General features: G+C 35.6%; 1 protein-coding gene across 1 annotated transcript in view; it reads right to left on the reverse strand.

Moving 5' to 3' along the window:
• Nucleotides 1-13,646, reverse strand: part of DTHD1 (death domain containing 1) — a 70,335-nt gene extending 56,689 nt beyond the window's left edge. The window contains exons 1-5 of the mRNA XM_045998227.1: nt 13,376-13,646; nt 10,754-11,369; nt 6,676-7,003; nt 3,918-4,097; nt 2,214-2,458 (exon numbers count right to left, since the gene is read on the reverse strand). Coding sequence (XP_045854183.1) covers nt 2,214-2,458; nt 3,918-4,097; nt 6,676-7,003; nt 10,754-11,369; nt 13,376-13,646 — 1,640 coding nt within the window. The remainder of the gene's footprint in view (nt 1-2,213; nt 2,459-3,917; nt 4,098-6,675; nt 7,004-10,753; nt 11,370-13,375) is intronic.
• Nucleotides 13,647-14,190: the final 544 nt, after the last annotated feature.

Here is a 14,190-nt window from a genome sequence, read left to right on the forward strand (position 1 = left end):
AATTTCAGTTTTGACAATGAAAAATGCTGTCTCTAATTTCTCTCTCCATTCTACTCTGTCATTTCTGAGGGATGTGGAAGTATCCAAAAGAGGAGCAAAGGAACACTGATGTAATCAGTTCCCGAAGATGATTGTCTGTGTACTACAGAGATAAATTTATATTTCTCAAACTATGGGAATAGACAACCAAGGATAGACAAATTATTTTTCTATCATCTTTCTTGCAAATGAAGCAGTTTTGTTTTATGATGGAAAGTGCGTATCAGTCACAAATTATTTTTTAACAATCCTTTGCCATCCATCCTCTATATACAGTAGAAATACCAGATTCTAGCAACAGGTTACTGGTAAAATCCATTTTAAGAATTAAGTTCTTGTCTTTATGAATATACATATATGTATTTCAGGGAATATCTAAAAGAGAATGTCTTACTCTATTAGACTGTACATTTAAATTGAAAGCTCCAGGATATTTCTGGTTTTAAAACTTACTTTACCATGATACACAGGAATGTGGATTAACTAAACTACAACTGTGTATATATATATGTATATATAGAGAGATAATATAATATATAATAATTATATTTATTATGGTATATTTATTATATAATTTATTAAATATAATATTTATTATATTAAATATAATATAATAACTATTATATTATATATTATATATTAAACATATTAAACATATTAAATATATATATTTCCCAAATAGCAAAAGTACATATCACTGGATCACATATATATTTTTATGCCCTCTCTCACTGATCTAACATGGGGGAAAGTTTAATTTCTTCTCCCAGACATAACCTGATGTTTTATTATTGCCAGTACCCTAAATTGTAAATATGATGGGAAAGGACAAATAATCCTCTTCTTAATTTCCAGCCTTGCAGCCTCAAACTAAATAAATGATAGCTACTCAGAGTCATGAGTAGATCTAGAGATATGTGCGTACATCCAAGATTACACCACTTGGTAGATACAGATACTTGTACAAGTTCTTACTCATACTGAGTTTCAATCTTCTCACTAATAAAATGAAAATAAGATGGTGGGTAGATTGGATAAGAAGATATACACAGGAATCCTGGCACACAGAAGCTTCTCAATGAATAGTACTTAGCATTTCAATTAAGTGTCTGAAGTTGTTTCTCCCTCTTCCAGTTTTTCAGAGGAAAACAAAACCCTTTTTCTTCAGAACTGAAGAGTAGGAAATTCCCCTCTATGTTTTTCATTAGGAAAAGAAAATATGTATTAAATGAAAGGATAGGAATTAAGATCAGGATTATTCTGTGTCTACCCTATTTGTTGTTAACCTGTCCTTTTGAATTTCATTTCTAGCTAGTAACTCAATATGCATATTTTTCTTATTAGTGGGGATTTTAATTATAAAAATTAGGAAAGAATCTACCTATATGGGAAAAACAGACTCAAATTGAATTTGTTTTGGAAAAGTTCAGGTTAATTCTTTTCTGACATTTACAGAAACTCTTTTTTTTTTTTTTTAAGATTTTATTTATTTATTTGACAGAGATCACCAGTAGGCAGAGAGGCAGGCAGAGAGAGAGGTGGGGGAAGCAGGTTTCCTGCCAAGCAGAGAGCCAGATGTGGGGCTCGATCCCAGGACCCTGAGATCATGACCTGAGCCGAAGGCAGAGACTTAACCCTCTGAGCCACCCAGGCGCCCCGTGCACTCTTAAATATAGAAATTAAAATCACTATACCATATCTTTATAATCAACCATATCATAATTTCTTTGAAAGCAAGATTTAATTTTACTTCCTCTGTATCAGCCTTATCACATAACTCACATTTGGGTATGTTACAGCTAAAATTATTACCTTTTATAAATCCACAGTATTTTATTCTATATTAAAATGTTTCATAATATTATTTTCAAGATTTTTATGTATTTGTTTATTTGACCAGGAGAGATCACAAGTAGGCATAGAGGCAGGTGGGGGGTGGGAGGGAAGCAGGTTCCCTGCTGACCAGAGAGCCAGATGCAGGACTGGATCCCAGGACTCTGAGATCACCACCCAAGCCTGAGGCAGAGGCTTACTCCCACTGAGCCACCAGGCACCTCAAAATGTTTCATAATATTTTAATACTGATATTTAAGTATGTGACATAAAATTACATTTTTCAATTATTTACATTTCTTTGTTTATCATCAAGTCAGAGATAGTAAGATTTAACTCACCGGTTGAGGTATAAAGGTATGATCCTATTGGTCGTGGCACTAGCTGTTCTTTTATGATCCATCTCAGACCCAAGCGTCTTTTTATCAGGGTGTGGAGCACAAGGTAGGAATACAGTGATGGGCTTCTGGAAAGGATGTATTGATGGGTGCTTAACATGGATCAGAGGGCTTGTGGACACTACCGGGTAAGAAGTATCTTGCTGTGTTTTTAGATATGCCACCAAGGATGGGTCAACTGGCTGAACCTATATAAGGAAATAATACATATATTCATATATTCTAATAGCAAAAGATGCAAAGTATCAACACACTTCTAAGTCAATTTTCTGAAAATTTGATAGAACCTAGTTTTATATACTTCTTTGTGCATTGTTGATAGAATCAACACTGCATTTATTTATAAAAAACACAGCATTTGGACCCCTTTTCACAAAGTCTTTCTGAAATCTAGGTTCCCTGTCCTATGTTATAAATAACTGAGAAACACTCTTAATTGTAGGCAACAAAATGACCTAGAAAACAAAATAGACATTTTTTTTTTCTCATTTTATTTATTTTTTCAGCGTAACAGTATTCATTCTTTTTGCACAACACCCAGTGCTCCATGCAAAACGTGCCCTCTCCATTACCCACCACCTGTTCCCCCAACCTCCCACCCCTGACCCTTCAAAACCCTCAGGTTGCCCCAACCTCCCACATTTTACATAATTTCTAATTAGAACTGTTGTTAGATCAAGTGATCTTCAGAAACTAGAAAAACAAGACTATATTTATTTGTTTCCTTTCACATAAGAATGGCTAATAAAAATAGCTAGCATGATTCTAAAATTTCAAGTTTATGGAAAATATGGATAAATTGCTCATAATATGTTTTTTTCCCTACTTTTTCTTTCTTGCTAACTACTTACGATAACTGGGTGAAACAGGCAAGCGAGGGGGAAGTCAGGCTGTAAAGACAAGAAATGTGGAGAAAGTGTATCTTCTAAAATATGCAACCATGCTCCATTACATCTTGTGTGTACCTTGCAAATAGTGTTTGTATATTTTAAATCCTCATTCTAAAAAAGGGCTGTTTTATAATTAAGCATAATAAATATTCATAATTATAAATATTTTAATTGATTAGCCTCCTGTTTGTCATCCTCTCAGATGCAAATCTTGACTCATAAATGTCCCAATGTCTGGCATCAGTTTTATCATAGATACTCAACATATGTTTTTGTCAATAAATAACATTAACGAGACACACAAACACTCACAAAAGTAGCTAAGAAAGTTTTCAAATACAGCGGGGATTTGTTTTAGAATGAGATTTGCTATGCTCTAAACTATCACTTTATCACTAATAACACTGTATGCTAGGTCATTAAAAGTGTAAGAGAAGAATTCATTTACTGGCATATTAAAAAGCTGTATCTTCTTTAGCCTTTTTGGATCATGTTTACTGGCCCACAAAATCTATGAAAAGAAACCGACCAGTTTTGGGGTTTTTTTTTAAGATTTTATTTATTTATTTGGTAGACAGAAATCACAAGCAGGCAGAGAGGCAGGTAGAGAGTGAGGGGGAAGCAGGCTCCCTGCTGAGCAGAGAGACCGATTTCGGGGCTCGATTCCAGGACCCTGAGATCATTACCTGAGCCGAAGGCAGAGGCTTAACCCACTGAGCCACCCAGGCGCCCCGAAACTCCAGTTTTTAATATTTACCTTTAATTGTACCAGCACTGGTGAGCTGAAAACTCCTGGAGGATAATTTAAGGACACTCGGGAATCCATGCTTGGCTTAAGAGTAAGGCCTTTCTTTGTGACTGTGAAGGACTCTTTCTTTAAACAAGACACAACAGAAAAGATACCCAACTTGTACACTTTCACTTCAGCACAGGTTCCCTGTATGGATCGAGGACATGAAAGTACATTAACACAGCACAGTTCTGGGAGTATCTGCTGTACGTACTCTATCTGCTATCCCTGCAATCTCCCACAGTTGGGAAAGATTCCATTAACTCCGAAGGGTGGTGATCTCATGAGATGAAGTAGAGGTAGATATTAGTTTCTCAAATTTGAACTACATGACAGAAAATAGAGAATTAAATATATTTTTAAAATTTAAATTAAATCCCCCCCGAAATGTATAGTGAATGATCACAAGTAGTGTTTTCACAAATACTAACTATTTTTGGAATCCTCTCTTCCTTTACCAGAATAAACTTTAAATATTGGCCTTTATCCAGAAACTTCAACCCTGCTTTAGGGAATCCCAAACGTCATCATTTGGGTAGTTTATGCAAAAGCTAGAGCACCTGTTCTGTCAGCAAATTCTTCCTTCTGACAATTCAGTCTCTTAGTAAATTCATTTTCTCTGTTTCTCTCCATGCAGTACAACAAATTACTGAAAATAGATATTTGTGTGTCATTTTTATATAGTGACATTTAAATTTGTAATGCATATATGCAGGCACGTATTCAAGCTTTTTTATCACACAGGAAAGGAACTGAGTACATAAAGGAAAACAAAATTATCTCCTCATATAATCACCAAAGCTTAAAATGAAGACGAAGATTTGAAAGTCATTTGGTCTATTCATGTCTCCCCAAACACCAGCCCGGCTTCGCCCCAGCCTTGCTCCGCCCCAGCCTGAGTGGATAATCATGCAGACACACACACACACACACACACACACACACACACACGCGCATTTCAGGGACAGTCACAATGGAGCAATGGAGAATAATCTGTCATTTGAAAACTAAGGAAGACATTTCACAATATCACTTCATGAATCCGTCATTGGGAAAATTCAGGGCATGATGAATGTAGCTAATTGGCTGAAGGGAAAATGGTGAAAGGTAAGAAAAAAAGTCTTCTTCCCGGAACTGATAGTGGGTTGTGCATTCAGAGCCTACTTGGCAGATGCTGGGAACCGGAAGTGTTTTTAAGCAGGGGAGTGTCAGGAACAGAACTCTGATGATGGTTTGTTTATCTGACTCCAGAATTAGAATTCTTAAATGTCCTATGAACCACACAAATTTTGGAAGGAATCCAGAGTTTAAAAATTTTTGAGCTAAAAATAGGGATAACTACCATTAGAAAACTATAAAAAGTATATGCTTTTATATTTTCCAGTAGACAATGGTCCTCTTATTTTGTTTTCCTTTTTGCTCTTATGATCCATTTATAAAATATTTTGCTGTCCATTTTGTGAAAGTCCCATGCACTGTCAACCATTTTTGCTTTTATAATGACAGTCACACACGCTGCTTAAGATTAAAAAGCCACAGTCAAGGGCAATGCAGATCAGACTATTAGACATAGAGTCTTCCTGGACTAAATATAAAATATGCCAGTGACATGAATTGGAATAAATAATTAGAACAGGGTTAGCTTTCATAATCTACTGTATAACCTTGTTTGTAACTCAGAAAAGACACAAATCAGAAAAAGAAGAGATATATTATAAAGAATTTCTTATTTAGTGGAATTTTAAATATTTATTCCTTGCCCTTGTCTTCAAATAATGACAACTTTCATAAAGCTAAAAAGTCAGATATTCTGTTTAAAAATAAATTCAGTGGCCCACAGAAGAATCTTTAACCTTAGTTCCCATCAACTCTATGCTGAGTGTAATAACTGTTACAGCCTGTTTTCAAAACATATGAATTTGTGACCATAGAGAAACTCAGAGTTACTATAATAAGTTGACCATGAAAAATGGTAACTTATTAACTACTAACACATGTTTATAGGCTTCCTTTTATCTCTGTAAGTGCATTTATTCATTTAATCCCTATGACCCTATCAGGTGGACACTATTATTGTATTCATTTTTCAGATAAAGAAATTGAGTCATGGAAAGGTTACATAATTTATCCACACTAACATAGCACGGAAGTACAGGAACCAGATTTCAAACCCAGCTTATCTTCCTCCACAACCCACATCCTAACTACCGCATATACTGTCTTCTGTGTATGAACAAAACACAATTTACAGACTTAAAAACTATCTCAAGGCATGCACACACACACACAATTGTTCATCTTTTTTTTTTTTTAATGCGTTTTCCCAACTCATGAATGATAAAAGATAAAGCTAGTATTATCTGGGGATTCCAACATTCTTAAATTTAGACAGAGAGTCCATCACATTTAAATGTTAGTCTATTGGTAGTCTAAGGCATGAAGCTAATTAAGCCATGATTTTGATTTTGTTTGCCAGGTGAAAATACAACAGTTGCTGGGTCCTAGACCCAAGTTCTTCATTCTTAAGTTTGGCCAATAATTTCTGCTCTTTGACCATAAAGATGAAAAGATAGCAAAAATTTTGTGGACTCACTGGTGTTAATCTAATTAACGCTTCCATTTTTTACCAATGGAATAATTATAGATACACACAATCTGGTAGTTTGGGTAATATTTAGTAAAGGAGTCAAACAGCAAATGTAGATGTAGCCAAGGATTTACCAACCTTATAACTTCTTCTCTTTCCTTCCAGGGAATTTGGGGTTAGGTAACTTGATTGAAGGTTTATGTCAGACATTTTCACCATGATGTCTCTGTAATTTCCCCTGTAACGTGCAGTAAATGGAATTGCAATGCATATTGGAAATGGAATTTTTTTTTCCATATCTGAACATTCAACAGTGATGACATTACTGACCAACTCTTCACTATTGCTCACTATTAAAGAACTCATGCTGTTAACTATCCGGCATTCTAGATGTTGTAGAATATACGATGGTGCCGTAATGTAACAAGACACTTGGGGGCTGGTATCACTCAGCATATCAAAATACCTGCAGGAAAAAAATAAACAATTTTCCAATTACTTATGTACTATATGGCTAAATGCAAAAAAAGAGGGAAACAAACCATAAGAGACTCTTAACTGTAGAGAACAAACAGGTTAATGGAGAGAGGTGAGCAGGGGATGGGCTTAAATGGGGGATGGGTGTTAAGAAGGGCACTTGTGATGAGCACTGAGTGTTTTAAGTAAGTGATGAGTCACGAAATTCTAGTCCTAAAACCAATATTACCCTATATGTTAACTAACTATAATTTAAATAAAAAATTTGAAAAAAAATGAAATAAAATATAAAACAAATATATAAATAAGTTCAAGCTCTAGAACTACATTGTCTTCCTGTGAATCCTAACTTTTCCACTTACTGACTGTGCAACTTTTAGCAAGATACTCAGCCTCTCTGTGCCTTATTTGACTGCAAAATTATAATAAAATAATACTTGTCTCATAAGAAGGCTATGAGAAATAAACTAGTATATGTTAAGTAATTAAAAAGCTATGCTTGAAACATAGTAGATATTATATATATGAGCTATTATTACTATTGTTACTATTGACATTACTATTATTATTTAGGTGGTTGATTTCTCCATTTTGTTCATTTTACAATATGAATCTGAAGATTGTTAATGTTTCTTGAAAAACCAAGTACTAATACCTGAATCATTAACTAAATTTTGAGGAAAGGTGATAAATACATATCTGGTATTGGAATTATCCAAATGCATTATATTGAATGATGTTTATTATGTTTTTTAGAAAACCTGAGAAAGGTACAAAAGTACTGTGAACATATGATTAATCATTATAATTAGAAGCAAAATATTTACAATCCTCAAAGAATTGATCCAAAAGTTTTTTTGACCATTTTTTGTACTCTTGCTTTTTATAACCATCACCTTTGCCAAAGGTTTTAGGGTCTTAAACATTTGATTAAAATTTGAGATCAGTCATTATTTGTTTGACTTTATCCATCAATAATTATTATGAAAATAGCCAGTATTTTAGCTCTCTCTATGGACCAGATTTTAGGTTATGCATTGTTTCTTTTTTTTTTTTTTAATTTTGTTCTTTTTCAGTAATCTCTCTATCTGACATGGTGCTCAAACTTGCAACCCCCAGATCACAGTTCACATGTTCTATTGAATGAGGCAGCCAGGTGCCCCCACATTGTTTCATTTAACCCTCACTAGGGAGTCAGACAGGTACTACTGTTTTACAGATAGGGAAACTGAGGCTTAGAAAATTTCACTTGTTGAAAATTACACTGATGGTAGGTCTATAGAGTCAGTAATTGAATCTATCTATATTTAGCACAAAAGCCCAAACTTTGACAAAATATCCTCAAATCATTCCAAACCACTGGCTTCTTTATTAATTACAAACTGAAACTAATACCTAATTCACAATAGTCTGAAGAAGGAATGAGATAAAATATTTAAACTTCTTATAATAGGGGGTTAGCATAAATTTCATGCTCAATAAATTACATCTCTACATTAAAATTACCAGCTTGAGTTTCTCCTCTTCTTTCTACTTTTCATTTCTTGTCAGTGAAATGGCTAAAATATTGGCAATGTCAATGAGGATCAATACAAAATAGAGCGCTAATACCCACTTGTAGGATAATCAGGTTTTAACTATTTTTCAATTCTTAGTGAACTCAATTTTATAATGCCCTCTAACATAGATATCTTTTTTAAAATGTTGAAATTGCAGAGAAGTTTATTTCTTTATATTTATAATTCTGAACCTGTAAAGTTAGAAGAAAAATTACCCAGTACATTGGTTTGTTTGTATATTCTCTAATGATGGTACTTCAAAAAAAATGAGAAATAATTTCTGAATTGTTTAATAGAGAATACAGTGACCCAGCCTTGTATAACTTTAAAAATAATTTTCTTCCGTGCCTTGGAAACTATGTGCACTAAAAGACTGACAGATGAAGTGAGGAAAGAAAACCGTAAATACTTCCGTTTCCTCTAGCCTTAGCCAAAGAGATCTATTCCCGCAGCTAAAGTAATCAGATTAGTTTATGTTACTCTTGTTTTCCTTTAAGTCTATACACACTAGGACAAGGACACTAGACGAGATAGGTTTCTTACAGAAAGCTATCCAGGGAGGAATCACAACAGATTCCCAGCGAGGTTTTGTTAATGATACACATATTTTAAGTGGCCTGATGGCTTCCTAGCCTGAAGGATTGAAAGCACTAGTCATCTTTATAAATACGCAAGCCAAGCACAATCGGTTTTGGTGCTACAAAGAGGAAATCACCAAGGAGGGAACACCTAAGGGAGGTGTTAGAGGGAGTGGTTCAGCAGTGACTCATTAGCTGATGCTTTGAGTCATTTCTGAATGTGAGAATATGAACTGTTAATTTTTTCTCAAGTGAAATGGGCAACTACATATTAACTAATTTAAGTGTCTGTTTTGCAGGGGCAGTAATTCTTTAAAGCTATGGGGTCTGTCAAGCTCTGAATCTACTTCCATGACATCTATAAAATTCATTAGATTCTCAGCCCTGTAGGAACCTCACAGCTGACCTAACTCAACCTCTTTATTTTACTGATGAGATAACTAAGGTCAAAATAGCAAAATGAGTTGCTTGAGATTGAAGACTCAGTTGTGGTGTTGTCCTGGAAATTGTACTGTACACCTGAAAACAGCATCATATGTCATGGCGGAGAGGGGTTAAGTGAAGGTTGGAAGCACATGGGAGATAGAGAAAGTGAGGGTTGTTGAGAGTGAAATCAATTACACACTCACAATTAACTCAGTGTGAACATCTGCAAAGGAGTGTGGTGCTAGGCTCTTTATGTGACTTTCTCATTTGACCTTACCAAATATACCCAGGAAGTATATGTTATTTCTGAAAAGAAGAAAATAGGACTGAGAAATGAAGCAAGTTGAGCAGGGTCATAAAACTAGCAAGTAAAAAAAACAGGAGATAAAATTTAAGTCCATCTGATTCCCAAAGCAATGATTCTTTTCATTACTCCCCATTGTCTTCTAAGAGTGTGATCTTTGCAGGAAAACTATGCCTGTGAATATTTTATTTTATTTGGACATATAGGGATGATTATCCTCTTGCTTAAGGGAGATAATTCATAAAGTATATCTGTCAATTTCAACTTTTTTTTTTTTTTTTTTTGAAGTCAGGGTCTCTTTGAGAATCTGGTCAAGGCTCTGGATCATTTCTAAGGAGATTAAAAAAAATATGAAACCATACACTTGGCTTTAAAAACTGCCTAAAGCTTACTCATGCCCCCTAGAATCTACAGACACAGGTTAAGAATTTATGATAATTTATAAATAAAATAAATGTTGAGAATTTATTTGAGGATACAGCTAAAATAAATGTGAGGCTAGAAAATGTTTTCCTAGTATTTGAACTCTCCACAGCTTCCTAGTTTGTTCTTATTATAATTGAAAGAGTAGTGATTTAGAAGAGCCTTCATGTTCTGGACAATTGTTCATTTAAATTACTTTCTTCTATAATGTATTCCTCTTCCTTTAAAGAAACATTTAATGTTTGTTTCCTAAAATTTTAAATCATAGTGGTAATAGCAGTCACGTATTTTACTGGGGATAATTTAAGCAGAATTATTGATTTACAATATATTTTGGAGATCTGAAATGGAAACATAAAATCATCATATATAAATACTATGTATAATAACTATAGAAACATGCTTATCACCAGGGATATACAAGTACCTTTCACTTTACATTTACTTACTCCTTCTCCATTATGTTATTCTTTTGCTTTAGACTCTCTGAATCACTGGAAAGACTATTATTCAGATACTTGCTGGAGATATCACGTGTTATTGAGGATGTGGTAATCTCTTCTCTTTGGCTCTCTGAGGTCTCTTGAATTTCTCTTTCTGTTGTCTGGATTATGTCATGCATCTCTTCCCTGTTGCCATTTATGTTCTCAACAGTCATGTGTACTGTTTGTTCATCGTCTTCATTTTCATCATTATCAGGGAACATTTTGTTCTGTGACTCCCCTTGCTCTGTTACATCTCCATTCAATGAGGTATTGTTTTTTTCCCCCACGAATTCTGAACTCATATGTGCTTTATTTTTTTTTAACTGGACCTGGTTTGTATAAGGACTTTGCTCTCCATTTGTGGGAGAAACAGTAGCTGTTTCTATGACATTTTGTTCCCCTCTTGCAGCAATGTCTGCTGCTTTGATATCGTGAATGGTGGACATTGTCTGCAGTGGGGTACATTCATCATGCATGCCGCATAAATTACACATCTCCTTTTCTTCTTTCTTTAGAAGTGTAGCCGTGCTCCCCAAATATTCGTTTATTTTCATGAGGCAGTCTATGAAAGTAGAGATTTCTGCACACACACAGATACATAAAGAGAACAAAATACAAAACTGAATCAAATTATGTTTCACCACTGACATCTAATGAGGTATAGCAAGATAACCTTAGAAACCTACCAAGACCCTTACAGGCATTTAAGCCTACCTTCCTCTTGAAAGACAAGTCATGTGTACAACTGTCACTCTTTTAACATACTTAGGAATTGGGGACAAACTGCTTCTTATTGTAGTGGCAAAGAATAAGTCTAAAATCTCCTGCTCATAAAAATGCTTTGAATGTTTAAGGCAGACAACATGACCCCATCACATTCATAAAACTCTTCGATTGAAATCAACATCTTTCTCAATAATTCCTTGATGATTTAGTATGATTTTGAGAATTGTTCTTCTCCTTTGAATGCACTATATCATTTATCAATGGCCCACTTATAATTATTTGCGTAAAATTTAGCAAAACACTTTGGATGAGACTTGGGTAGCCGGCATCTCACAGCTACACTATTTCTATTGGCATAGATGTTACATATTATAAGGTGCTTTGTTGGCTGCTATAAGAATTAAGTTCTGTTTACACTATTCCTCCTGCTGAGCTTGTGATCATTTACGATTTTCAAATTGGCCTTCCAAAAAATAGCTCCAGTTGTACAGGTTCTGATTCTCTGGTTAGAACATGCCCTGGCTACTCAAAGGCTGCTAATCCAAGTCAAACCTCTTCATGCTGATGTAGACCCTCCCTGTGAGGTGATCTGATAGAGTCTCTCACTCCATCCCCATGTCCTGCCATTCTCTTCTTTGTCCATCCTTCCTCTGAGGTTACAGCTCACAGCTGAAGTCATCGGATCACTTCTTGCAGGCTTAGCAGCTCTCCAATCTTTAGAATTCAAATCTGAACTAAGGAATACGTAATTTATAGCCCCATAGGTCAGTATTTTAAGAATCATCATTAAATCATCTTTTTACGAGTCTGGGTTTATCTTTGGGCTCCAATCTGACAACTTGTGCTTTTTTTTTTTTTTTTTTTTTTTGGTCTTGTACCTAAGACTGTCTTTATTTGAATTTCCTCTTCTGGAAGCAATGTCCTTATCATTTTCCATGAATAAGTATTTGTCTCAATATGTTGCCTGGGACCTTGTTCAATTCTCTCCAGAGTCTAGAGTCCTGGCTACAAGCTCCAGATGCTGTTGTCTGGGTCACGCTGCCTTTGGGCAAATTTCCCTGATGCCTACAAACTTCCCCCTAGATAATTTCTTAACATTATCCCCTGGATTCCTGATTGATGAGACCTACCCACTTGCCTTGACACTGTATTATTTAGAATTGGATTTCATGATATCACCTATCTTTTTACCTAGAGTAACTGTTGCTGTTTGAGATCATATTTATCAGACACAATGTTCTTCCTGCCATACTTCTCAGCATTCACAGCACCCAATGGGGACTATTCCCAAAAATCTGCTCCCCTCTTTGTATGTGTGGGAGGGAGATCCAATTCTATAGCTCAGCTCAGCCCAGTCTTTCTAGTGTTTTTGCAATAATGGTTTCAAACTCAAGTAATTCTACACATAGATCATCATATTCCAATCTAGAAAAACTGCTTGTTCTACCTCAAACTAGGGATATTTTCCTACTTTTAATCTTGGATCCTGTTAATAATAACCATGCCTGGAAAGCTCTTTCAAGATTCCTAATTTCCAGCTGCATAAATCCAATTCATTCCTTAAGCTTCAGTTTAAATATAGCATCTGGTCAAGCAAGGTTCCCTATTTCCTACTCTGAAAGTGGAATCTTGCCTGCTTTGTGAAGTCTTAATGGGCTTCCTTTGTATGTCTTTAATGGGACTGGCCTTAATGTCCCTTGCATTATTGTGCATTTGTCTTACCTTATTTCCCCTAATATATTGTTGGTCCTTTGTGGACAAGGCCCTATCTTAGCCTTCTTTGCATGCTCCTTTGTACTTCTCAAAGTGACTACCCTACCAACATTTCTTAGAGAAAGAATAAATCAAAGAAATACTTGCCTTGTCTCCGGACACATTGATTCTCCTTGTCGAGCAGTACATACAGCTGCTGGCAGGTAGAGAGCAGAGTGCCTGCAGTGTGCTCCAAGAGTTGGTGAAGGGCCCCACTGAGCTCTTGACCCAGAAAGACCACTGTGGCTATCCAAGTGGCCCCGCCAGACCCTTCACCAGGGTTCTCCCCCAGGAGGGCCTGCTGCAGCATCAGGTTTTGTCTCCAAATCTGCTTCAGTATTTTTCCTAGTTTGCCTGAGCCCATGTCCTCTGAATCCATGTATGCTGTAGGAGTGGAATGCTTCTTTTCTGCCAGCAAAGCCTAAAGGTTTAGCAAATTCAAACTTGGCGATAGTGCTTCAAATCTAGGAGATGATCCAAGTGAGCCAGCCAAGCACTTTCTTGCAATATAATAGTTTATTCAACTTCTTGTTGACCAGTGAAAAGTTACTAGGTGACCAAGGAGGGGTGTTCCCGCACCCTGGGTGCCACTGTGTACAGAATAGATTAATCACAGGGATAGAACTAGCTCACACCATTCCACTTGCCATGTAAGTGTTACACATTCAATATATATATGGGAAGCCCTGTAAGCCTTTCAAGTTTGGAGGCAACAAAATAAAGATTCTGTGGCAAGATGAGAACTTTATGAATCAAAGGTAAACTGTTTAACAATATTGCCAACAAGATTCCTATGTGATATTTCAAAATACTTATGAATGAAGTAATACAATGTTTGAATTGCTGCCAAACAATCTGGGAGAGTGGGAGTGGTGTGCTGATGAATTAAGATGGGTTGTTACTTACTTGTTGAAGCTGGACAT

The sequence above is a fragment of the Meles meles genome, chromosome 2 (genome assembly GCF_922984935.1).
Source record: "Meles meles chromosome 2, mMelMel3.1 paternal haplotype, whole genome shotgun sequence".
In the NCBI taxonomy this organism is placed as follows: domain Eukaryota; kingdom Metazoa; phylum Chordata; class Mammalia; order Carnivora; family Mustelidae; genus Meles; species Meles meles.